Source organism: Bactrocera oleae, chromosome 6 (genome assembly GCF_042242935.1).
Source record: "Bactrocera oleae isolate idBacOlea1 chromosome 6, idBacOlea1, whole genome shotgun sequence".
In the NCBI taxonomy this organism is placed as follows: domain Eukaryota; kingdom Metazoa; phylum Arthropoda; class Insecta; order Diptera; family Tephritidae; genus Bactrocera; species Bactrocera oleae.
The window spans coordinates 55,997,839-56,024,163 of record NC_091540.1 but is presented as its reverse complement, the minus strand read 5'-3'; the positions used below and the strand labels follow the sequence as shown (position 1 = coordinate 56,024,163).

Sequence of the window (26,325 nt, the reverse complement as noted above, 5' to 3'; positions counted from 1 at the left end):
CCCAATCGTCAAAGTAGCTTGAGGCATTCACGTCACGGTGATGCTTTCCTTTGCATAATCTTTGTACCATGATTAGGGTATATTAAGTTTGCCACGAAGTTCGCAACATCCAGAAGGAGACGTCAGAGACCCTATAAATATATATGTATGTATGTATATAAGTGAACAGCGTGACGAGCTGAGTCGATTTAGCCATTTACGTATGTCTGTACATACGCGAACTGAAGACGATTTTTGAGATATCGTTTTGAAATTTTGCAAACGTCCTTTCCTTCACAAGAATCTGCTCATTTGTCGCAAACGCTGATATCGGACTACTATAGATTATAACTTGTTGTGTGGCTAACTTTTTTATTTGATAAGATATCATCAAGAAGTTTATCTCGGATTCTTTTTCTAGGCATCTGTACAAACTCCGAACAAATTTTTCAGATCGGACCACTATAGCTTATATCTATCATACAAACTGATCGATCAATATCAAGTGCCTTTTATTTGTGAGAAAGCTCATTAATCATACGATTATAATTGTATTAATCAAAAAAAGAAAGCTCATGTATACATGTATATGTGTATTGTCATTATTGTAGTAAAGTTTTAGACAGTGATTTAAAGTGAAATATACTGATATCTGAGACCATTGACTATAATTAAGGAACTGATCGAAATTTTCAAACTGCTTTTATAAGTATATATAATATGAACAAATGGACTGCATATTAGCGCAAAATATTTCTACTTCGAAATTCATAAGAACTCACAGCGTCTAATTTATCGAATTCCCTAGTACAACATACAACTGAAGCTTGATGAGTCATGGCAGCGTGTCATGAGATGTGTCAGCGTCAACTCCTTTAAAATGCATCTCTTTTGTAGGCACAGATGTCTTAAATTACTACCAAGATAACTCTATTAACAATAGCTATTGTCAACGTCAAAAGAAAGTATACACCTTTTTCTTATTTAATTCACTCTTTTTTTAGTATAAACATTTAAAATTTTTTCAAATCAATTATCGTTTACAAATGATTAAATATTGATCTTAAAAACAATAACAGCTATCCAAAAAACTTCTACAACAACAAAACCAAATATACTCAGTATTCCAAGCTTCAAAACAAAGTGTACAGTTAAGGAAAAATTTAAAAATTCCAAAGCTATTATTTTGTTTGTCTTCCATTTGCACGGATAACTGCTTCCATCCTCCTTTGCATTAATTTCACTAAGTTGGACACTACTTCCGGGGAAATTTTGAACCACTCCTATTGTAAAATGTCCTTCAGAGAATTCTTATTGCTTATACTCCTTTTCTTTATTTGCCGGTCCAAATGCTTTCACAGGTGCAGTTATTTAGGTGTACGATAAAGCAAACATTCATTTACTACTCTTGCCGTATGCTTAGAATTGTTATCCTGTTGGAAGATCAAAGTTTGATCTAAGCCCTTTTGGTTCGGAAATGTGTGGTTGTTTCCTCGGTATCACGCCGTAAAGACGTTTAGCATGCAATTCTCGTCTGATCGTGCTGGCACTACTTACTGTTCAGTCCGGATGTACTGGACACTTCTTCAGACATTTTGACGGCATTGACTGCTTCATCTACAAGATCACCGTAAATATTCTTAAAACACTCTTTTCGGCTGGGAAGTTTAATGGAGAACTGATCCTGTTGCAGCAGACCAGTTTTCAGAAGGCTACATTTTCCCATTGGTTTAACTTTTACCATGTCAATAAATAGGTCTCAAAACCAAAATATCAATTTTAATACTAATATTTATATGAAGTATTTCCAAAATTAAAACTCAAGTACATACAATCCCTTGAATTCTATACCGACAATAACGTTTTCGCCTTTATGCGTAAATAATGTATTGAATGATTGATTATAATAGTATTTAATGTATTAAATAATCTCAGCTACTAGTCTCTCTACTAGTTTAAATATTTAGATATGTACTATAATTAAAAGTAATAATATTTAAATATATACTATAATTAAAAGTTTGGACTTAGGTTTCTAGCATGAACTCTGTTCATACCATTTTAGGGTCATATGTTCGCCGTGCCGCAGTTCAAACTTCTTTGTAGACCGTCAGAAAACACATTTTTCAGAATTAAACATTTTTAAAGCGTTAAATTGGAATTTTTCAAAATTTTTCGTTTTATTGAGGATTCGTCATATATTTTAACGGACTAAATTGAATAAAGTAAATTAATACATTAAAAAATTATGAATTTTGTATAAAAATTTATTATAGAGTTGAAATCAAAAAGTATTTGAAACTCTTTACCTTAGCTAAGAAATGTGTTCAATAATATTTCATAAAATTTATTATATTATATAATTAACTAATAATTGAAATTAATTATGTATAATTGAAGCAATAAAACTTTTATATAAAATTATTCAAGAAAATACCTATATGGTACATAAATAAATGTAAATTTTTCGAATTTTTGGAGCTTGTAAACAAAGGAGTATTTTCAGTTTAATATAGTACTCATGTGATTCAATAGCCTCAATCGGAGTTCTTAAAAATTTGTGCGGATTAAAAGTTATTATTGCTGATAAATGTTTTTATGTGGTTAGCATATTACAAGTATTACTCAAAAGTTGTGGAAGAAACTGTGCGCTGAATGAAAAATAAAACTTAATTGTCATGTTGAAATGACTGGAGAACAACTTTTTGACTGAAACTGACTGAAAACAAAACTTAAAAAAAAAATTTATATACATTTATTATAAAAGTATAATTGTAAAAGGTTTACCAACAAGAACGACATGATTTTAAATTCAAATAAAACATTTAAATTTGCTCAACTTTGCTGTTATATAGATAGGGTTATGCCATTTATGATTTGAAAAAAATGTCGGCCAAATGGCCAGTACGGCTCGGTTTGAATAGCTCCACCATTTACGCAAATTTTCGATGATCCAGTGCAGCATTTCGGCTAAAGTACGCTGAATGTTGTTTTCAAGTTCCTCGAGCGTTGCTGGTTGATTTGTGTAAACCTTTGATTTTAGAGGCGTTAAATCGCATGGTCTTGGCGGCCATTTCTCGAAATTAACGAGTCAAACGGTCAGTTTTTATATTCTTGCAACATGTTGCTTCAGAGTATAATAGTTTTGTTCACCTAACGGTTGTTTGTATCACCTTAAACTAATCGAGTTAGATATAGAGTTATATATATATAAATGATCAGGATGAAGAGACGAGTTGAAATCTGGGTGACTGTCTGTCTATCCGTCCGTCCGTCCGTGAAAGCTGTAACTTGAGTAAAAATTGAAATATCTTAATGAAACTTGGTACACATATTTTTTGGTACCGTAAGACGGTTGGTATTGCAGATGGGCGTAATTGGACCACTGACACGCCCACAAAACGCCATTAATCAAAAACAATAAGATACAAAACTGTTATTTGGTACACAGGATCACATTAAGGAGGAGTAAACACTTTTTAAAGTGGGCGTAGTCCCGCCCCTAATATGTTTAATGTGCATATATCCTAAAAGCTAAAGCTATAATAACAAAATTCACTGGAAGCAAATAGTTTTAGCACCTCTACCTACAGTGTGAAAATAGGTGAAATCGGGTGACACCATTCATTCTTTTCATATTTCTGTGTTATAGTGTGAAAATGGCTGAAATCGGACTACAATCACGCCTATTTCCCATATAACACCATTTTAAATTCCATCTGATTCTTTCACTTTCCAGTATGAAAATCAAGCAACAATGATTGTATCGGAGTAAAACTTTGCGTGAATAATGCGTTTAAAGTATGTCACCTTGTGATCAAAAATTATCTAAATTGAACCAAAACTGTTCAAGCACCTAAGTACTGAATATATGGACCCCAGTGCCTATAGTTGACTTTTTACCGAAAATATCGGTCAACATAGAACAAGGCGGCAAGATTCACAAAGAAATCTAAAACGAGTATTTGACTTTGCGAGATTTTAAAATGTTCGGTTACATCCGAACCTAGCCCTTCCTTACTTGTTGTAGATGCAATTATGTTTCCTGAATCACACGAGGATTTGACTCACCCTACTAGCAACAATTCATTTGTTGACGAAGTTATTAAGCTAGAAATGGGCCTTATCTGAGGTTATGATTTTTCGCTTATCACCGGATAACGTGCGTAATATAATAATAATTTTGGGTGATTTCCAAAAGTTGTACCAAAGTGAAACGTGAAATGATGAAATGGCAAACTTTACTAAATACACTGAACAAATTTGACACAAATCCGTAAACAAACATGTCCGCCATGAGCTGTCAAAATCAAGTCATCCCCATTGGTAGACGCGTTACATTAATTGAACTAAGGAAATTAAATGCGCTATTTTCCTGACGGTAATGTGATCTTATATTGTAATTGGATAAAATCGGTTCACCACTATCCCTACCCTAATATATCTAAGATAATTATACCGTAAGTATGTAACGATCAATATGTAAGAGACGTAGCTACATAGCTATTTTGGACATAATGTTAGAGACGTAGCTACATAGATATTTTGGACATAATGTTGTGGTAAATATTGACGAAATCTGTCTATATGTTTCCCTAGCCCTCCATATATGTATCTATGTATGTGCCAATACACTAAAACTTATGATTATAATACTTGTGTGGTATAATAATCATGCAGCTGTAAGACTTTTAAATTTATGAGCTTAGTCATTAATAGGTATTGTTACGAAGCTATAAAGACGTTGACTCATCAAATAGTTGCTCAATACATTTTTTAAGGCCGATATTTTGAAAGACTTATAAAGTTTTGAGTAACACATATTCCAGGTAATATTAAATTTATTCTTATTATACCCTCAGGCTCGCTTTCCTACGTCTCTTCTTTCGCTAACAACTTGATATTAGTAGATGAACTTATTACTTTTCTGGTACGTGCCTTTTCAACTGAGCAAAATGGTATCCTCATACATCTGATGCTATTTTAGAGTTCTCAGAGAATGTAATAGTGAATTTAGAGAAGTGCTCTCGTCGTCACCATATTCAGAGCTGATATCCACATTTCTCAGGTAGCTAGTAACAATTTTACAGCACACTACTGTATATAAATAAAAATTTTGGTCCGATGACGAATGCTTTCCAAAAATATTTACACATACTCGTATATTCGTAATTATATTCTTACAACATGTTACCACAGTTGAATAATAGCTTTGTTTACCTAGCGGTTGTTTGTATCAACTACAATAAAACTAATCGATATGTATATAAGTGATCAGGATGAAGAGACGAGTTGAAATCCAATTTATCGGTGCTAATACAAAATTGGACAAGTGGCGTGGCATCGCCCACTTTATATAATTTTTCTGAAATTTCTATATTACAATGCAAAAGTGGTAGAAATCGGACTACAAATACGCCTACTTCCCATATAACACAATTTCAAATTCCATCTGATGCTTTCACATATTAGTACGTGTACAAACAAAGAACTAATTAATATAACGGGACAAAACCTTGAACGAATAGCGTCTTTGGTGTGTGCCACCTTATGACCAAAAATTGTCCAAATCGAACTAAAAATGTTCAAGAATATGTGGACCCCAGTGCCTATAGCTGACTTTTTACCGAAAATATCGATCAATGTATGAGATATATAATTGCAACTCAAAGAGGGTCCTTTCCTGATAATGGTATATTTGTATGTCAAAAATCGGTTGAATTGGGTCAATTCTGCCCTTAGTCTACTTATACCCAATATAAAGGTTATCGAACTTCCGGGTGACTTTATACCGCAAATATCGGCCAACATGTGAGTTATCTTAATGAATATGAGAGTTTGACTCATAACAGTGTATCTCTATTCCTAAAATGGATAACATTGGGTGCAAACTCGACCTAGCACCTATATAACTAATATCAGAATTTGTAAATATCCAACTGATATTACACCATATAGATTGGTGATGGTATGTTAGGTAACTTAATGAAACCTTGGAAGCATTTTATTGGTAGGTGGCATGTTAATAGTTGTGCTAACTGCCATATATTACATATATAATGATTTTCGTTTTACTAACCAGTTTTATGCCGAATATGACGTTCAGTTTGTGAGTTATATATTTAAAAACTTGCTTGAAAATACGTTCTCAAGTATACCTGAGCAAATTCCAAATTAATGCAATCAGCTCGTCCCTTTCTCTGCCCCCTATATACCCCTCATAATGATTTTCGTCTTTCTACCTGACTTTTAACAGTTTATGTTGGTCAAAATATATGATATTTTAGTGAAATTAACTGGACTAGTTTTCTAAAAATATATGGGGCTTAGCGCTGAATTAGAATGGAATCGGTGTACACCTTGGTCTAAACCTCATATCGCTAATATAAGGAATTCCGATCCTCTGGTTGACGTTTTTCACATCAACTAAATATATATTAAATTTGGCCTCTTCGATCGAGTTGATATCACATATATTATATATGTATATCTTAGTTGAAGATGTTTTTAATTAAATTTTAGCGGACGCGAACTAAAATATAGCAATAAAATAAATTCTAAATTAATGGCCTTCAATATAAGTCAAGAGGATAGCAAATTTGTGTGGGCACTTTCATTGCAATTTTGTTCCGTTATTATGTTTTCGGAAGTGTTACATATTTTTAGGAGCAACCACTAATAAAGCCTTAGATTATTTAATTAGAGCTCTCTCTGAATGAATGAGAAAACTTACCAATAAACAACAGCTTCGAAACATATTTTTTTACTTTTCGGGCACTCTACAGGTTTAACTTAAACTTGCTAGTTTTAGTCAATCTACAGCTACCTATAAAGATAATACCTATAATATATAACAATAACCATACTTAAGTTTTCTCAAATTTCAATGTGAAAATGCGATCCCGACACTTGTTCGTATGTTTCGTTCTACATTTAGTGGAATGCCACGGAGTTTTATCGGATATACCGAAGTGAGATTTTGAAGATACCGTTAATTTAACTGCTTATCAAAAATTCCCTAATGATTACTACTCGTATGGAGATTTGTTAGTACCGCCACATTTGATTGGCTACTATGGCTACTAATTGAACTGTTTGGCGGTGAGCGTAAGCACGTACAGAAGCATTTACGCGGCTGTGTATGTGTGTATGTCAACTAAAGCGCTGTGTCAAATTCTGTTGTTATCCAGAGCCAAAAACTTTTCAGCAAAATGTAAGACGAGACTCAAAAAGAAAATTCAATATTCACCACATTTGAATATAACGTTGCATAACAGTACCCAACGCCTAATGAATGTGCTGACTGAATTTGTGGTGCAAAACGGGATACCCAGCGAAGTAGGAGAAATGCTAGCTCCACATCTAAATGATTTAGATCGATGGGGGTTATTTGAGGTAGTCACATGAGTAAATATCACAAAAAAAAAAAAAAACAAGTGAGGGAGGGCTAATTTCCGGTGTAACCGAATATTTCATACTCTTGCAACTTCCCAGGATCGATTGCGGGGAAATACCTTCAGGGGTTTGCAGAACTTTACTTTAAAAATATTACGCAAGAATTACATTCAAAACTCTATATATTGTCTTATATTAATAATAAATTAGTTTTGTAAAGTAAAGTCAGGTAAAATCTTTTTATTAGGTACTATATGGGTGTTAAGGGAATTGTTTATTCGATTAAACCCTCAAACGCGCAAAGTTTTATCCGGATACATTGGGTGGATCTTGATTTCTATACTGGAAAGTGAAAGCAACAGACGTAGGCGTGGTTTTTAGTGACTTCGTTCATTTGCGCATTCGTCCATTGACACCGGCTCCTTTTGAGCCCACGCGTACTATCTCGGGTGTAAAATTGTATGCCTCTGGTGTATTCATTTATAGATTTATCGAACTTTTAGTACTTTTTAAAAAAACGATTATATGGGGAGTGGGCGGGGTTATAATCCAAATTTAGCCATTTTCACAGGGTGAGTGAAGGTGCCAAAAAAAGGTTATTATAGCTTCAATGGTTTAGGAGATATATACATTAAACTAAAATAAAATAAAATAAATATATACATTAAACTAATTAGAGGCCTGGACCACGCCCACTAAAAGTTACAGACAGACAGTCACTCGGAATTTAACTTGTCTCGTCATCCTGATCATTTATATATGTATATACCATATAATTCCAAAGCTATCTCGATTAGTTTTAGGTGATACAAACAACCGTAAGGTGAACAAAACTATTATACTCTATAGCAACATGTTGCAAGAATATAAATATTATGAGTTATCGTATGTACACTGTTGCGGTTTGCTGATCATCTGCTAATTTCTCGATGAGATTATTGCCTGCAAATGAAGTATACGGTACATATGTACTGAATCCAATGGAATGTCTTGCTGATCCTGTAGAGACATCACCAGCAATAATAGCAAACACGATAAGTAAGTGACGCCGTGATACGGGACTAGTGACATAAATGGTGAGTGTGTGGGAGAGAGACAAAGAAATAAGTGAAAAACAAGAGACAAGTATCTGAGAGTGAGAGAGACCATCCCCTTGAGTAATAGTATTCGGTCTATATATAAATTCGTGCGTCATTTTTTTCAAAATTAATATTTTAATTTAAGAAAAATATATCCAGTAGTATTATTCAAAGTATTGCCCGTTTAAAGCTCTAACGTTTTCTAATCATTCCGGCAATTTGTGAATTCCATCACAAAATAACTGCACCGGATTGGTGACCACATGATTCAAACCAATTTTTGAGACCCTGTTCTAATGAGAACTGTATTCAAGTGAGCGCGTTCTGTATCGACCACAACAAATGGTAGTCAGAAGAGGAGTCTAAGCAATAAGGGTGAGACAAACCTTCCCAGCCGCTATTTCCAAATAGTTTTTAAGCGTCTTGCAACATGACAATGGCAATGACTTGCTTCAATTTGATGAGTTGTGCTGTTTTTTTTCTCGTTTTAAAGCTCATAATATAGCACGCACTTCTGCATCCACCAAATGCAGATCATTACCGTGGTGTCAAGGATATTCGGCTTTACCGTCGATTGGCTGGTTGGCCAGATTTAACATATAATTCTTTGCGTTTGGGGTTTGGGGGATCCATTTTTCATCATAAGTCTCAATCCGATGCAAAAACGACTACTTTTTGTAGCGTTAAAGCAGCATTTCCGACCTGCAAAATCGTCGTCTTTCACTCGAGGACATCCAGTTTCTTTGTTGATGGTTTTCCACATATTTCATGTATATTTTACAGTTTTGATGATTTCCGTACTATTTCTATATGCAACAATACTTATATACTGGCTTATGGGAAAGTTAAAAAGCTTACATGGCAAATGTTTAGCTTGTTATCTATTTTCATTGGCTAATGGGACGATGCTAATTGTAGTGGTAAATCTTCGAAATTCGAAGTATGGTGATAACGCTTGCGCTACTATAGGTGAGTGTGCTATTTCTTATTAGTGTTATATACAAGAAATAAGTATGTAGGTACATACTTCAGAAGAGTGTCATATTAGCGTTAAGTTCATAAATTAGCCAGTAGAGCTCCTCATATTGATGAGAGAGATATTGGAGCTCAGTCTTTAATAAGATACTAATTCATTTTAATGAGTTTTCATAGGATTTGTCGCCTACTATATCCTCACGGCCAGCTTTTTCTGACTTAACATGATCTGTTCCGGCAAAATTTACGAATCATCAATAGTACAAGTCAAAAAACAACGCAGCACAAACGATTTCTTTACTATACGCATGGGGTTTTCTAGCTGTTATTACCGTTCTAACGATTATTTTACAGTACTTCTGAGAAACTTTTCTGATGGCTTGACTCATTATTACACGTTTCAAAGGTAGACACCAGCAAAGAGAAAATATGCCACATTTTAAAATTTTTCGAAGAAACTCAAGCCAGGGGCTCGAAACAAGAACAACATGCTCAGTTTTCATCTCGTCCCTTCCGTTTCGATAATTTTGATGACAAAAGTTCATCATGCTCTGGAAGACCAGTTGTCAAAAGTTTCGATAAATTTATGGAAATTATCGACTCCGACCATCATTTAAGCACTATTTCGATTGTCCGCGAGCTAAATATTGCACAAAAAACTTTTGGAGCCCTTTTAATAAGGCGAGATATAATAAGAAGTTCGATTTATTGGTGCTACACGAGTTAACGAAAAAAAACTACATGGACCGGATTTCCATCAGCGAACCGCAACAAAACCGAATCTGGAGGGCATTGTTACTGGTGACCAGGGTTGCAAAAAATATTTGCATTAACATTTCAATAAAATTTTTTTTTAAGTTTGTAATGCCAAAAAAATGTTTAATCCCACATACCAGATTGAAAAAATAATAAAAAAAATTGTAATCCCACATACCAGATTAAAAAGTAAGAAAGAAAATCTTTCATCTAGAAAAGCGGATTTATTAAAAATGTATTTATAATTCCAATTACCGGATTGAAAAATCAAAAAGAGATCAAAAACTTGTGAAAATCGACTGTGTTACCAAGAGAGAAAAGATTTATAGCAATAGCAACAAGTTTTTGAACAAAAGATATCGAAAAACCTGAATCGGATCAATTTGACTATGCTAAAAAAAACTTCAATTTTATGCAAAAATAATGTATTTTTTAAACCTACATAGATTTAATATATTTTTGCGGCATTTTCTTTACAGTGGTTTGAAATCAGAACTTTCTAGTTACAAAGTAAAATTACAAAAAGATAACCTAAGTTGTATACCCTCATGGCACAGTTTTTCGGCGAGTTCTTTGAAAATTCCTTCAAAAAACAATAAAATTACTTAAAGTAGTTTAATTACCTAAGTAGTTTAGAAATTTAATTGGAGGTAAAAATATTTAGAAAATATAATTTATTTTTGCTCAAAGAATTGCCACTGTAATAAAAAATACCTTACTGCTTTATTTTTTATATAGTGTAAGTTCGAAAACCAATCTAATTGAAATTGAAAAGCATTTATTTTTATTTTTTCTTAGCAATAATTGACACCTTTTTGAAACTGCTGTTCTAATGGCTTCTATCTCTATATTCTTTTCCATAGAATATGAAATGATTATAATATTTCTTTTTTAGCTTGACGTAAAAACAACACAACTTAGGGAATAAAGTTTTGATGCAAATAAATTTTGTTTTTAGAGTTTATTTGAAAAAATGGTTTTTGTAAGCTTAGTTTTTATGGTGTTTCACTTAGCACGGAATTGTTCATATGCTAGTCATATGGTAAGTTGTTAAATCTATTCTACATCTTATTTATAGCGCGGAACTGGGTATATTAAGTTTGGCACGAAGTTTGTAAAACCCAGAAGGAAACGTCGGAGACCTTTTAAAGTATACATACATATGTAAATGATCAGAGTGTCGAGCTGAAACGATTTAGTCTGTAAGTTCGTATATCTGCTTATACACTAGACCCTCAGTTTTTGCGATAGAAATCTGAAAATTTGCACACGCTCTTTTCTCCAAGCAGCTGCTCATTTCTCGAAATCGCCGTTATCGCACCACTAAAGATATAACTGCCATACAAACTGTTTGTTTGAATAAACGACTGATCATAATCAGGTCCTTGTATGGGGCAAGGCATGTTCAGGAAATTTGGCATGCATTATTGTCTAAAGCAATGATACAATATCCGTATATATTGTTCAGACCGGACCACTATAGCAGTTCGCTGCCATACACGCTGACCGATTAAAATGAAGATACAGATCTTCATAAAAACTATTTTTTTCCATGAGTTTTGAAGTCCACATAGCAGCTAACTTTAGGTTTAAAGTCCGTTAATTAATTTAGTTTAATTTGGCAACTTTTGGTGAATTTTTTAATTAAATTTTTTTCAGAAATATTTCAAAAATATTTGTTTTTGATTAGTGTTTTGAATAATTTTCTTTATTTGCTGGGTGGCAACACTTACAATTATATAAAATTTTACATTCTTGTTAATTTTAATGCGTTTAATATGAGTAATACCCCTTCCCTTTTCTCTTGTATTCAATTGAAATGCTTAACACTGTTGTTGTTTTTTCATGTATTTTTCTAAGAAGAGAGCAAAGTTCAAAATTGGTGGTGATGACGGTATGGTATAGTATACAGAAAGAGTTGAACGAAATTAAAAAAAAAAAATTAAGAAATTTACAAAAGACTTGGCTTGAGGAAAAACTAAATGTTTGTTTGAAATAAATAATTTAACTCGTATATGAATCATATTTTGCGGCTGTTGTTGGAGGGTCTTGCTCAATGCTGCTTAGACGGTGAGCGAACTTCAAAAAATTTAATTCTAGATTATATAATATACTTGTATACTCCTAAGCTCTTGTAATCTCCGCATGATATTTATGTTGTGGTAAAAATTATTTTATGATAATAAATAAATAAATCTCCTAAATTAGCTCCAAATAAAACAACATAAAAAATTGTAACTTCAGCGGCACTGTAGCTATTATACCCATAATAGGTGCATTTTTGATAGCCTAAAAGGGTATACAATCTTGATTTCGATCAGTTTGAATGGCAGCTATATGCTATAGTTGTTCTCTCTCAACAATTTGTTCGGAGATTAAAGCGTTGTGAAGAGAAGTCCTCGTATATTGTCAAATACAGAAGTTTTCCCATACAAGAACTGGATTTTAATCGATTATTTTGTATGGCAGCTATATGCTTTAGTGGTCCGATTTTAGGGGTTATATAGTTAGAAGGCTGAAAAAAAGAGAATTTTCCAGAAGTTTTTCTGAGAAAACTTGTAAATTTATTAATCCAAAAATTTTTTACACATATTATGGTATCCTTTAACTAACATGTGTTTATACAAATTAAAAGTAATAACAATTCACTGCGGCTCTTGTTAGTCCAAGCGGCAAGGTTTTATGCATAGAAACCCTTTGAAAAACATCCCTGTATGCAAACGTGAGCTATCGAAGAGACTTTTACGGTCGCATGTGAGAGGACCTATACGATGTATGAATATGTAAAGTTTACATTGGATACAAATATCGGTTGTATCGTACAATAGTATATAAATATTTAGTTGAGTAATTGAAAATCCCTTAGTAGAGTCATTCTTGGGTTTGTAAACCAAAGCAAATATGTATATATTTGAAAATAGCCGCTTCATAAAATGGCTTTAGAATTTTTTTTCACAATATATATATATATGTACAAGACGAGGACACTCTAATTGGTACTTGGCTTGACCGCCCGATGGCGCTACTTACGCATGAGATTGTTGATATCGTATAGTGCGTTCTCGTAAACGGTTACACTCAAACTTTCAGCCGAATCAGGATAGCAAGTTTGTTTCGACTAAATGTGGAACACACGTAAATTGTAGACAAATAGATAAAAAATAGCATTATCGTTCGGTGACTAAATTTCCGAAGGCAAAGTGCGCAGTGAAATTCAAGAGCTATTACTCGCTGTATACGTTGACTACTTCTTGTGCTAAAAATGTGAATCAATTGGTATACACCATAGATGAAGGAACAGTCGAAACAGTGAACTTTACCCGACGAACCAGCTCCGAAAAAGGTAAATACCAGCTCATCGATTGGAAAGGCGGTAGCCACAGTGAATTGGATCACTCACCGTGTACAAATTTAAGTCAAACGAGAAGGCTATCGCCGCCATGAGGGTAACTTTGCAAACTTTCAAAAGATGTATTTTTCAAACGATTAAAATAAGTTGTAGTATCGCTAAGGGAAGTGCTTCGGCCAGCTATAAGAGACTATGTTGAGATATAAATCGCCATTTTTCTAACGATTAAGTACTTATTGGATCGCCATAGTATGCATACTTATATTTATATCAGCAAACAAAAATTACTGAGAGAAGAGAGAGAAAATAAAATGTTTAAATTTATTTGAATAACCGATTGCAAAACATTCTGCGGTTTTGCGAGTAAAATTTGGTAAAATATAGCTTTAGCATAAAAACATAAGCCAGTTTATATTTAGATTTGAGCTCATTAATAACAGCAAGCGTACTAAAAGCACGGCGGTGTAATTTGAAATAAATTTATAAAATTATTTTCTCGGTTAGTAAATGAAAATATTAAAATAATAGAAAAATTTAAAAAAATAGTCGTAGATATAGTGGAGTTGTGGAAAATAAAAATAACTGAATTTTAATGGAAATTTTGTTAAAAACGATATTTGTGAATTAATATACTATTGTGACTAACGTGCCAAAGTCTGTGTTTTCTGGGCGAATTAAACATATATATATGTATATGTATATATAAATTTAATTATGATTAACTTACACATTATTATTAATATATGTATGTATATGGATGCATATATGTGGTATATAAAAATGAAAGCCTATGTTAGAGAATACGAGTAGTCGAATAATAATAACCATCATTATTTCTAATGGATTAAACACAAACAAGAAAGAAGTAAGGAATGCCAAAGTTCGAGTGTACATTACATACTCTTGCAACTTGCAAGGAACAAAGGCGTAGGAACACCTTCAGGTTTTGGCAAAACTTTATATCAAACTAAGAAAATTATCGCCATGATTTTATTAATTTAAAGAAAGAGAATACACTGTTGGTAGAAAAATATTTTTTATGAATTTCGTGAAGATTTCTTAAATATTGACCGATAGATGCGGTATATAGTGAACCGGAGGTTCGAAAATATTTATGTTTGGTATATGGAGGCTAAAAGAAGTGTTGACCTGCTTTTATCTTTTTCTGGTACAAATTATAGTGCGATTTCGACAATTTTTAGACGGAAGATCAAATACCTCGACGGCCTTCCCTGCCATTCTGGCTGTTTGTGGTTCTTTGATTCGGTGAGTTATCACACTTTTAGTAATTTTGAACATAACCGTTATATGGTCAAATAATAACCACGCCCACTCCCCATAATGGTTTTGTTAAAAACTACTAACACAATTTTAAATTCTATCCGATTCCTTCACTTTCCGATATACAAATCAAGTACCAATTAATATAACGGTATAAAAATTGGCATGAATAGTGCCTTTAAAGTATGTTACCTAATGATCAAATAAATTGTGCAAATAGAACTGAAACTGTTCAAGCCCCTAAGTACCGAATATGTGGACCCCAGTGAAATAGCTGACTTTTTACCGAAAATTTCGGTCAATATATGATATATAATAGAAATTCAGGCAAGATCCTTTTCTGATACTAGTATGTCAAAATCGGGTCAATACTTACCTTAGCCCACATATACCCAATATAAAGGTTTTCGAACATTCGGCTGACTTTACTAAATATGATTGGTGATGGTATGTGAGGTACCTGAATGAAAGCCTGGGAACATTTTTGCCTGTGATAATGGCAAAAATAGATGAAATCGGATCAATACTATCCCCAACTCCCGTCTATTGCATATAATGATTTTTGTTTTTCTAATGAGTTTTATGCCGAATATGACGTTTAATGCCCCCAATATACCCCATATAATGACTTCCTTCTTTCTACCTGACTTTCAATCGTTTAGATTGGTCAAAATGTAATATTTTAATGAAATTAAAGGAAAAAGTTTTCTTAAAAATTATTTGGTTTGACGCCGAATTATAATTTATACCTTGGTCTAAACTTCATATCCTTAATACAATGAATTCAGATCCTCTGGTTGATGTTTTTCACATCAACTAAATATATATTAAATTTAGGCGCTTCGGTCGAGTTAATATCACATACATATGTATGTATATCTCATTTGAACGTGTTTTTAATATAATTTTATCTGGCGCGAACTAAATTATAACAATAAAACTGAGTCTAAGTTTATGGTCTGCAATATAATTCAAGAAGATACTAAACTTTATTGTGATTTATTCACAATTTCATGGATTAATAAATGTTTAATACTTTCGCTACATTTTGTAATATAAACTTTCCCACCGCTTGAAGAAATTTCCCGGCCTTTGCTTCTTGCATGTACGGTTACACTCGAACCTTACTTCTTTTAATTATACTCTTTTTTGAATAGGGTGGCCATCTATATAAATATATGAAGTTGATTTCATTTAATTTTATATATTTATTTTAATTTTTTTATAGTAACTGTTACAAAAAGTTTTAATTGTTATATGTATCAAATTCTAGGATTGCCATACCGGAAAGTTTGCAAAGATGACTAACTTAACTGTTCACCTATTTTTTGCTTTATACTTTGTGATTTATTTAATGGACTCACACGATGCTTTATCGATTATTCCGAATTGCCCTTTTGAAGACACTGTCAACATAACCGGTAGCAAAAGATTTAGCAACGGTTCTTACCTTTACGAAGGTGTGCTGATACCCCCGAATATGACCGGCTCCTACGAATACATTGAAAATGAGGGAAAATCTCAAAAAGTTGCGAGACATCTGCGTGGTTGTGTGTGTCAAATTAAAAATTGCTTCAAGCTCTGTTGCACTCCGAGGGAGAGGTTACTGGAAAAGAACCAAGGATGGGAATGTGTGGAATTTTCTGACAAAGACAAATATACGTTAAATATAAATATTAGCTTGTCTGATGGTAGTGAAGTTTTAAAGAATGTACTGAAAGAATTCGTAGTGCAGGTGGGAATACCATGTGAAAAAGGGTACATGCTAGACCCATATATTGACGAATGGCGCTTATATGAGGTATATAAGTAATTATATGGTTATTTGATTTCGAAAACTTTGAATTTGTGAAATTTTATAGAATGGCACTTTTTTGCGCTTATACGACAAGAAGGCGTTGAACCGCAGCGGTTATTGCATGTCTGCTTCTTATAATAATAGTGGTGTATTTCAGTTACAACCATATAACTGCGGCATCTTAGTACTGAGACTGGAGTTTGACACAAACATTATAGGTAAATTATTTTTAAACACACATATTTATATAAAAAGCATTTTCTAACGAAAGGAAATCAGAAAAACTTCTTTAGACCTTGGCGCTCTTTATACCCTGAGCAGGCTATATTAAGTTTGCCACGATATTCGTAACACCCAACAGGAATCGTCGGAGACCTTGTAAAGTGTACATATATATAAATGATACGTCTGTCTGTATATACGCGAATTAGTCCCTGAGTATGGACAACTTTTTTATTTGGCAAGGTATCTTCATGAAATTGGACATAGAATATTATGTGAGGCATTACCACAATCTCCAAACATATTGTTCAGAATGGACTGATCGATCACAATCAAAACAAAACTCTTTTTATATCCAAATTCGCTATCAAAATGCACCTGTGAAGAATATTATAGCTTCGTTGCAGGTGAAGTTGGAGCTTTTTATTCTCTGATACTAATATAATTAAAAAACAGAAGCTTCTCCAGTGGCTCTACCGATATTTGAGTAAACTGATGCATTGGATTTTGTAAACTGATATATACTATGTTATAATATACATTAGGGTGGAGCGAAAAAAAAAATATTATTTTTTGCTTAGCCTAAGGGTAAAATTTGTCGATTATCAAAAAAAAATTTTTTTTGGAAAACATTTTTTGGAAAACAAATTTTTTTTTACATCTAGAGGCGGCCCTGGACAAAAAAATTTTTTTTGATTTGAACTTTTCATATTTATATAAAAATTTCCGAATTTAACGGTTTTTGACTCAAAATTTATTTTAACGCTTAAGGAAAGCATGTTGTCGTTTAAGACTTTTGTTTAAAACTCCAATATTGACCCCAAAATTTTTTTTTAAGTTGATAACTTTGAATTGTCCAGAAAGAGGACTGTAGAACAGTTATCAAAAATTTTTTACGAAATAAAAATTTTATTTTATTAGATTTAGATGTTAAAAAAATTGTTTATTTAAAATTTTTTTTTTTTATAATCTACAAATTGTACACTTAGGCTAAGCAAAAAAAAATGACTGTTTTTCGCTCCACCCTAATATACATATATTTATACTGAGGCTTAGGCTCATCCATTAATCGCAGAAGGCGATCAGGTATCTTCTGGAAGAAGCAAGGTGTCAATAGTAAAATGAATTCTGTGGAACATTTTAGGAAGGTGAGCTATTTATTCAACGCTTTCTAAACAACGCTTATTGGGGTATAATGAGAGTACTAACTGACCTATACAGAGCTATTATTTATAAACAAAGATAATTTTAATGAATTTATTGGTTTTGCTATTACACGAAATAATGGCGAACCTCAGTGACCAGTTCATAGAATGGACAAAAAAAATAGGGCGCCGAAGTCTACAAACATCGATAAAAGTTTTTCTCATAATTAATAGCTTCATTTTCTTCCAAACAGTGATGTTAGTTTCCTTGCCTTTTTTATTGTTAACCATACTGACCTATTGGGCCATACCGGAGCTATATAAAAGTTTATATTACAAATGCTTAATTTGCTATATGTTCTCGATAATAATTGCGAATACGATGATAATTATGATCAACTTGAGAACAAAGGAATACGATCCCGTTCCATGTGGAATAATTGGTGAGTGTTTTTTATAAATTTTATTTTAATTTACTTTCATTCACATTTAAATACATTATATTTACAATAGGCTCGGTCGCATATTACTTCTATCTGGGCGCATTCTTTTGGCTCAATATCATTTGTTTCGATATTTGGGCCAGCTTTACTCATCCCTTCACTGCTGCGCAACGATATTCGAAGCGTAAAAATTTTCGCAACTACTCACTCTATGCTTGGGGACTGCCAATGTTGATGACTGTTGTGACCATGACATTACAGTTATCTTCTATAAATACTTCATACAAATCAGGTATCGGTGAATCCCATTGCTGGCTGAAAAGTAAGACAATCCATAACGAAATATTAAGAGATTATTTTTATTTTTATTTTCTTATGACTTCCAGCCGATAATTGGTCAGCAATGATGTATTTTCATGGGCCCTGTTTCTTACTCATCACCATTAATACAGTGCTATTTTATTTAACTGCGCGCAAGATCTATTGCGATTGCAAAGAAATTAAAGAGGTCTCAAGGAGTATGAACAGCTCAAGTCATACGAAATCACATGAGCATAGGTGAGTTGTTTGATCCGATATAAATTAAGAAATTAATTTATGATATGTGTTCTTTCATAGTGTTTGGCTATTCTTTCGTTTGTTCGTTGTAATGGGCATCAGTTGGATATTGGAAATGATCGGTTATATAGTGGGAGAAAAAAATAGTTCAACATTATTTTTTAAAGTGGCCGATTTATTCAACGCATCCCAAGGTTTAATTATATTCGCGCTCTTTGTTATGAAGAAATCTACACTGCTGCTAATTAAAAAAAGGTAAACTTATAGTTTTGTTCGTTTTCCGTGATTTATTTTGCCGAATTAAAAAAAGGTAAACTTATAGTTTTGTTCGTTTTCCGTGATTTATTTTGCCGAACTGTTTTCCGGCCATGGACTGTCAATCCGGCAGCATTTTATAATATTATTTGTGGAATGTTTTCCACCGCTGAAACAACAATAGTATACGGTTTCAATGTTCGTGATCCCACTTATACTTAAGATCTTACCAATTTCAGCATTTTGGTGTCTGTGACCAAATACGCTACCTAGCTGATAGCCAACGTAATTAACTGATCTTCCGAAAATAAAATTTTTATTCAATTTCCATTTATCTATCTAATATCGGGTCACTGCTGTAGACAGTTATATCAAACCTTTTGCTCTCTCTTATATATCTAGCTCTATCTATTATTATCCTGGTCACAATTTTGAAGATTTCAAATGTTCTACAATATTTTTGGAAGTACTGCTAGATGAAATTTTAGCTTTAAAACTCCTCTTTCAGTGGATCATGAATTTTCAAAAATTTTAAAACAATTTAGACAAAATTTTCAAAGTAACACCTATCATAGACTCAAAGACGATTAGAGTCGGGTTCACAAAACGAGCATATACGTTTAATCAGCAAATGGATATACATGGAGCTTTCTTGTAGTTCTACTGTCGAAAACTCAAAGACCATTTGAACTGGTTTTACAACAGTATTTACTTTTATCTAGAAAATTCGAGACAAATAGAGTTTTATTATATGATAGTTCTCAAACTAGGATAGATCGTTTTGGCCACTCTCCTGATAAATACATGTCATTTTGTTTTCAGATCAGAAATTAATAACAATAATAATGCAATAACTTTAAGTCAACTTATTATGTTTTTTTTTATTATCTTTATTAATTGCAATATTTTAACATGTTTTTTTTTGCTAGAATAACAACATCGGATCACGAACATTAAAGTGGCTAAGAAAAAAACTCAATCACTCACTCGGTTGCAATTAGTTATGTCATCAAATAAATATGTCTTCTGTGGTAAATTCTTAGATAAAACAAATACGTTATTCAGCATAGGCAATAAAGTATTCGTAATAAAGCAATGTTTCAAAACAGTATTTGAATTGGAAATAGTTGAAATTTTAAAATATTATTGGTAGAGTTGGTTGCTCAGGTAAGTAAAATCATTTTCCTTCGAAGAATTTTTTACGAAGAAGTCTCCACGAGTAGACTAATGATAAACGAGCTCGAAAGATTATATTATTTACAAAGGAGCAACATGAGGGAATAGAACAATTTTTTGCTGAAACGAAGGTCTATGGGGAAGGTCACGGTCTCGGGCTATTTTTAAGATTTTATTCGTTTTTCATTTGTTCATTACTTTGGAATGTAATCTTCATATAAGGTCTAGTTAAAATAAATTCAATATTTTTCCAATAGATGGCTTTAGTAATATGTATCTCGAGTTCTATATGTGCCGTCGGTTAACGCTATACGGCGCTAGAAAGATAGGATTACCCACTTAAAAAGCTTACATAGTTTAGTGTTTAACTTGGTATTGTTTGCGCACGCTTCAAAGATACACACCAATTAAGAGAAAATACGAAATATTTTACAGTTTTTCTTCGATATATACTGAATTTCAATCCGCGAATCGCTGCTAAATTACAATAAAATCGTTATAACTACTGGCGATGAAAACTGGGCCACTTACGACTACGCCAAGTCAACGGTTGTGTTCGTAACGCGGTGAGCTGCCGCAAACAGTGGCCAAGCCAGAATTAACGGTGAGCAAGGTTTTACTATTGGTCCCACCAAACCTAGCAGGGAATCATCTACCATGAGCTATTCCCCTGCAGCCAGACTCTTAATTCTTTACAATCGGATCGTCTGAAGGCATCAATCGCCCGGAAGCCACCTGCTTTATGAGCGAAATTTTGTTTCATCAAAGTAACGCCAGACATCGATAGTGACTTGCCAGAAGCTCCGAGACCTTGAATTGAAGGTACTTCTGCATACACTGCATAGTCGGAGCCTGTAAATAAATGATTATTACCCGTTCCTGTCTATGGCGAATGATTTGCTGGTGAAAAATTAGCCTCAAGAGAAGCTTGTAAAATCGATTGTCCCAGTTTGTTGCCAATAGGGAAGAGGATTTCAAGAGACTGGAGTTATGAAATTCTCTTCTTAATGTCAACCAGTTATCGAATAAAATGATACATATTTGAGCTAAATCAGATCATTCCAACTGTTTATAGACAAAGTCTCATTTCGAGTTGTTGAGCTACAGCCGTCTTTTGCCAAGTCGGATATTTCCAAATTAAAATCTTTCTTCTGCTGGAATTTAGACTTCAAGCCAATGTGTTCAATGGTTTAGGGATTCCAAGCGTGGTTGAACCGTCCTTAAGTGGTTTTCGCTTTATTCCCAGAGTAACAAGATTTTCATCCTTTAAACAAAGCGTAACGGTTTCAACTAGCGTTCACTTGGCAAAAACGTTCGGAGAAACTAATGACGGAAGACGAAGATCTCTCAGTACAAACAGAAACCCTTTTGACCATTCAAAATGTCGAATTAATTTTAATGCGGAATGAAACGCAACTGATTTTGGCAGTCCAACTATAAATAGAGAGCACAAAGCTTTTCAAGACATAAGTAAGTTTTTGAATGGTTTAAAGGCTTTTGCAGTCTCGAATAAAACCAGAGAACGTGAACGAAAAGTTATGTAGAGTAGAATAGAAAGTTCTCGAATAAAACAAAAAAAAAAACAGTGTTACGCCTGAAACGCTGCTTCACCGCGTCTAATTTCATAACAACACAACTGAAACTCACCACAAATGCGGCGAATTATTTGCAATCAAACGATTAACCCAGCAAGTGCCAACTGTGCACACCGGCAACATAACGGCTTGTGGCGATTCATACAACATAGTAAGCTATGACCAGCTGCGAGCGTTGATGAGCGCGCGGAAGCTAAGCAATGACACAATGACGCTCCATCACAATGGGTATGTATCGTTGGGAACTTTAGTGGCCGCCAATTGATAGTGACTTTGTTGGACGCTTCAGTTCACTACAAAACGTTGATGTGCGCGGTCGTTGGTGCGGTTGACAGGCAAAAACAAAAGCAAAGCGGTGAAATTATAATATAATAACAAAACGTAAAGACGTTCAAATTGCGCGAGAAACCGGTTGAATAAGCGCCTATCATTTGCACTAAAATACCGGCTGCTTATTTGCAAGTGTGTAATTAGTGGAGACGAGTGATAAAAGAAGAAAAATAAATAAAGAAATTAAAAAAAAAGAATAATAACGGTAGTCAGTGTAGAGCACATGCATATTTGTAAATCTTAATTTTTATTTTTAATTACTCAATGGTTTAATACACTATTGCATAATACAAGGGAATATTTATAAATAAAACAATAATTAAATAAAAATCATATAACAAAAATTAAAAAAAATTATACAAGATAAAATAAAAAAAATCAATTTGAAATATGAATTAAAGTGAATATAAATAAAAATATATTAAAAACAACTTATAAAAAAGAATTATAACATGACAATTAATTTTAAAAATTATAATTTATATTTTATAAAAAATTATAAATTTCAAAAATTTCTTAAAAGGAAATTAAATTGAAATTTATTGAAACGAAACTACATATTTTTTATTTTAAAAACTAATTAATAAGAAATTAAATTATTTTTTATTGAGATAAATATATAAAAAATTATAATAATTTTATTTATTACATAAAAAATTATATAATAAAAAAAAATTTTTAAATTATTTGAATTTGAATTAAATTAAAATATATTAAAAAAAAATATATAAAAAAACTTAAAAAAATTGGACATAGTTTTATAAATTATTAAAAATGAATTAAATTAAATTGTATTAAAAAGAAGGAAGGACTAAGTTCGGGTGTAATCGAACATTTTATTATATATAAAATTTATATATGTAATGACTTTAAATTATTTTTTAAATATTTTATTCTAAAAACAAATTTAAAATTTTTATTTTAAATATACAAAAAATTGTTTTTGTTTGGCAATTGTATATGCGTAGTTAAATCAAAACAATTGGCACATTTAATGCTTGTGGGTTGACAAAATTCGATTTCTTTCACTTTTTACAACAATAACACCAAAAAAAAAATATAAATAACAAACACCGCGGAAGCTAGACAAATAAAAATTAATAATTTGATCCGCAGCACAAGCAATGACAAACGATACGTACATACATACGTACATATGTACATGCATTTACCTATACAGAAACAAAAACTTTGTTTGACAAATAGTGACCACATACGCTCCGCACACACCCCCGTTCAAACATCATGGATTGTGAAGTATACACAAAAATACATATATACAATATTTGCAATACATATTTACTTAAGGCAAATACGCGCACATTTTATATACAAAATACTATTTAAGTACATACTGACATCAAAAAAAAAAAAAAAAATTCACAAGCAAACATACATATGTATGTTTCCACCTGGATGACACATACTATTGGCTTAATTGTATAATTGTTGTTTTTGTTGTATTTGAGTAGTGTTTTCACTGTTGTTATTAAAGGACTGACCGGTCTGTTCGACGTTGAAATAAACAAAATAAATTTGTCGCATTCAAAAGCACAAAAAAGAAGGTGACGAAGTTTACTAAAGCGTAAGATAAAAAAAAACCACACACACATATACGTAAATACTCATATGTATACACGAAAATAAATGTACTTAAGATAACGATCAAGTGTTGCAAAAAAGAAATAATGAAGAGTTAAAAGGCTAAAGAGGCGAAGATAACACCGAGCACAGCGAGCGAAAAGAAGATTGTCCAACGTAAATAAACCAGAAGAGAGACAGAACGGTAGCGCTGTAGGGTATTACAGGTAAGTGTAAAATTTAATTTCGCAAGAAAATTTCACAAAACAATAGCAACAAGTAGGCTGATAACCGTAAGGTGAGCAAATGCATAGTAAACATTTCTGGTAGGCGTTAGAAAGGCAAGGTTGTTGATTCTTTCATATAATATAGGGTGATCTATTTCGACTTTCGCTACTTTTTTTTAAAGAAAAAACACAGAAAATTCAAATTTAGTGAGGAATATTTATTATCATCCGAAAGAATATACTTCAGCATTTCTTGTTTGAAGATTATCTCTTTCAAATGTTGCCCGACACGCGTGATATTTTTTCTGTAAAGCGATGATTCCACCGGCCCACAAATCACATCAAACCGTTATCTTTTCTGCATGAAATGACAGCTCTTGAATCTCTTCAGGTTACTCTCTGTCCCAAATGCGGCAATTTTGTTTGTTTACGTACATATTGTGCCAAAAATGGGACTCATCGCTGAACCAAATTTGGTTCGAAAACGTCGGATCTTCTTGGAACGTTTCAAGAGCTCAAAGAGTGAAGCGATGCCGCTTGGGAATGCTGAGCAGCTTCAGTTCTTCCACAAGCTGTATTTTGTACGCTTTCAATTTAAGAGCTCGACGTAAAATGAGTCAAGTCGTTCCATACGTCAGTTCCAGTTGCTGCGAACGGCGCCGAATCGACTCTCCACGGTCTTCACTCTCAGCTACGGTCGCCATATTTTCTTCACTGTGAGCTATTCGCTCGAATATTATCGAATAATGAATGCTGGGTCTCAAGATGGGTTATGGTATTGCGATTAATACGCTCAGTTGGCCGATTATGTTGACCATAAGTTGAGCGAAGCGCGCGTAACACATTCTTTACAGAACGTGAATTTTCGTAATAAAGTTGAAAGATTTGTAAACGTTGTTCAGGCGTAAATCTTTCAATGATGAAATGCCAAACATTATAACATGGCAGCGTGACACGACTCATGCGTGATCTGTCAAAAAAAAGGCTATTGAAAATGGTACCTCTACTTGGATCACCCATTATAATTTTATGAATTAATACTATATTTTTCTGATAAAATTCGATTCATGTTTTATTTATTTTTTTGTAATATCAATAATGATTATAATATTCTCCATAAGAGTAGTCCCAAAAAAGCCATACTTGTATATTAAATCAATAAAACAAGAAAAAACGTAAACGTAACATGTTTTAAAAAACCTTAATAAACTCTTTAAAATAATTTAACCAAAATATTTCACCAAAAAAATGGTAACAGGAAAGAGTCATAATTTGGTAAATGTGCTGGGAATAGAGAAAGAGTAAATTTGTTTTAGAAATGGTTAAAGCCAGATTTTCTCTCAAGAGCAATTAATTTTTAAGCTGATCTGATTGACCAAAACTATTTTTTTATCAACACTTAACAGAATTCTTCACTGTAAAAATGTTGGTTTTTGACCCATTCTCAAGAAAGTCGGATCTATTGTATATATTCATTGCTCTGAAGGTTCTGCGACATGGAGCCGGAAACACCAGAACACCTGGTTCTAGATTGCACCGCGATTTGTAGACGCAGGTTCAAGGACCTCGGTTCCATTTATGTGGACAGGGATTATATTGCCTGAATAGCACCCAGCGAGTTTCTGAAGTTTGTCAGGGTGCTGGGACTTCGGGAATGCATGTGATGGAGGAGAGGGCACAATAGACCCTAGGTCGCAGTGCAAAACCTCATATTAACCTATCTATCTATCTATCTATCTATCTACATATAACGGAATGTGGGCTGAGTTTAAGCTCAACAACAGACTGTAATCATTGGGATCTCAACAGTTTTTCCAGCAACAATTTTTTAAAAAGTCCATGTTGTTCGAATGAAAACAAAATGTTCATGATACTTTGTTATCTAAAACCGAATGCAAATTTTCCAAGATTTTTTTGTTTTTAGAATTGCAAATCATTTGTCTTTATGTACACTCAATTTATAATGAAACCTCTATCTTCTAGTAAAAATGAGTACTGATTTAACGAAATTGTTTCGAGCACAGTTTAAATTTTTATAGAAATAACGTTGTTGTTGTCGCATAAAAAGTTCTTTTAACCATTTCCAATCTAGGTGTAAGGATTTAAATTTTTTAAAATCAAAGAGATATTCTAAAAACGTTGTCTAAAGGTCGTTTTCAGAAAATTGAAGATTACCTTTAT

General features: G+C 32.9%; 2 protein-coding genes and 1 pseudogene across 16 annotated transcripts in view; all 3 read left to right on the top strand.

The window, feature by feature from the left end:
- Positions 1–6,873: 6,873 nt before the first annotated feature.
- LOC118679716 (G-protein coupled receptor Mth2-like) lies at positions 6,874–9,791 on the top strand (annotated as a pseudogene).
- Positions 9,792–13,947: 4,156 nt separating this feature from the next.
- Positions 13,948–20,341, top strand: LOC106616570 (G-protein coupled receptor Mth2). The gene is made up of 8 exons (XM_036361465.2): positions 13,948–14,032; positions 16,088–16,615; positions 16,677–16,830; positions 18,234–18,422; positions 18,493–18,744; positions 18,809–18,980; positions 19,041–19,235; positions 20,165–20,341. Exons 2-8 carry the CDS (start codon positions 16,115–16,117, stop codon positions 20,190–20,192), a joined length of 1,491 nt encoding a protein of 496 aa, XP_036217358.2. The 5' UTR covers positions 13,948–14,032; positions 16,088–16,114; the 3' UTR covers positions 20,193–20,341.
- Positions 20,342–22,288: 1,947 nt separating this feature from the next.
- mthl10 (methuselah-like 10) overlaps positions 22,289–26,325 on the top strand; it is a 41,586-nt gene continuing 37,549 nt past the window's right edge. For 2 of the 15 annotated variants that reach the window (XM_070112209.1, XM_070112210.1), the window contains exons 1-2: positions 22,290–22,569; positions 23,453–24,144. The gene's annotated coding sequence lies outside the window, so the exon portion shown is untranslated. Of the gene's footprint in view, positions 22,570–23,452; positions 24,145–26,325 lie in introns of those variants that run through there. The other 13 variants (XR_011397191.1, XR_011397188.1, XR_011397186.1 and 10 more) reach the window with 13 other exon arrangements.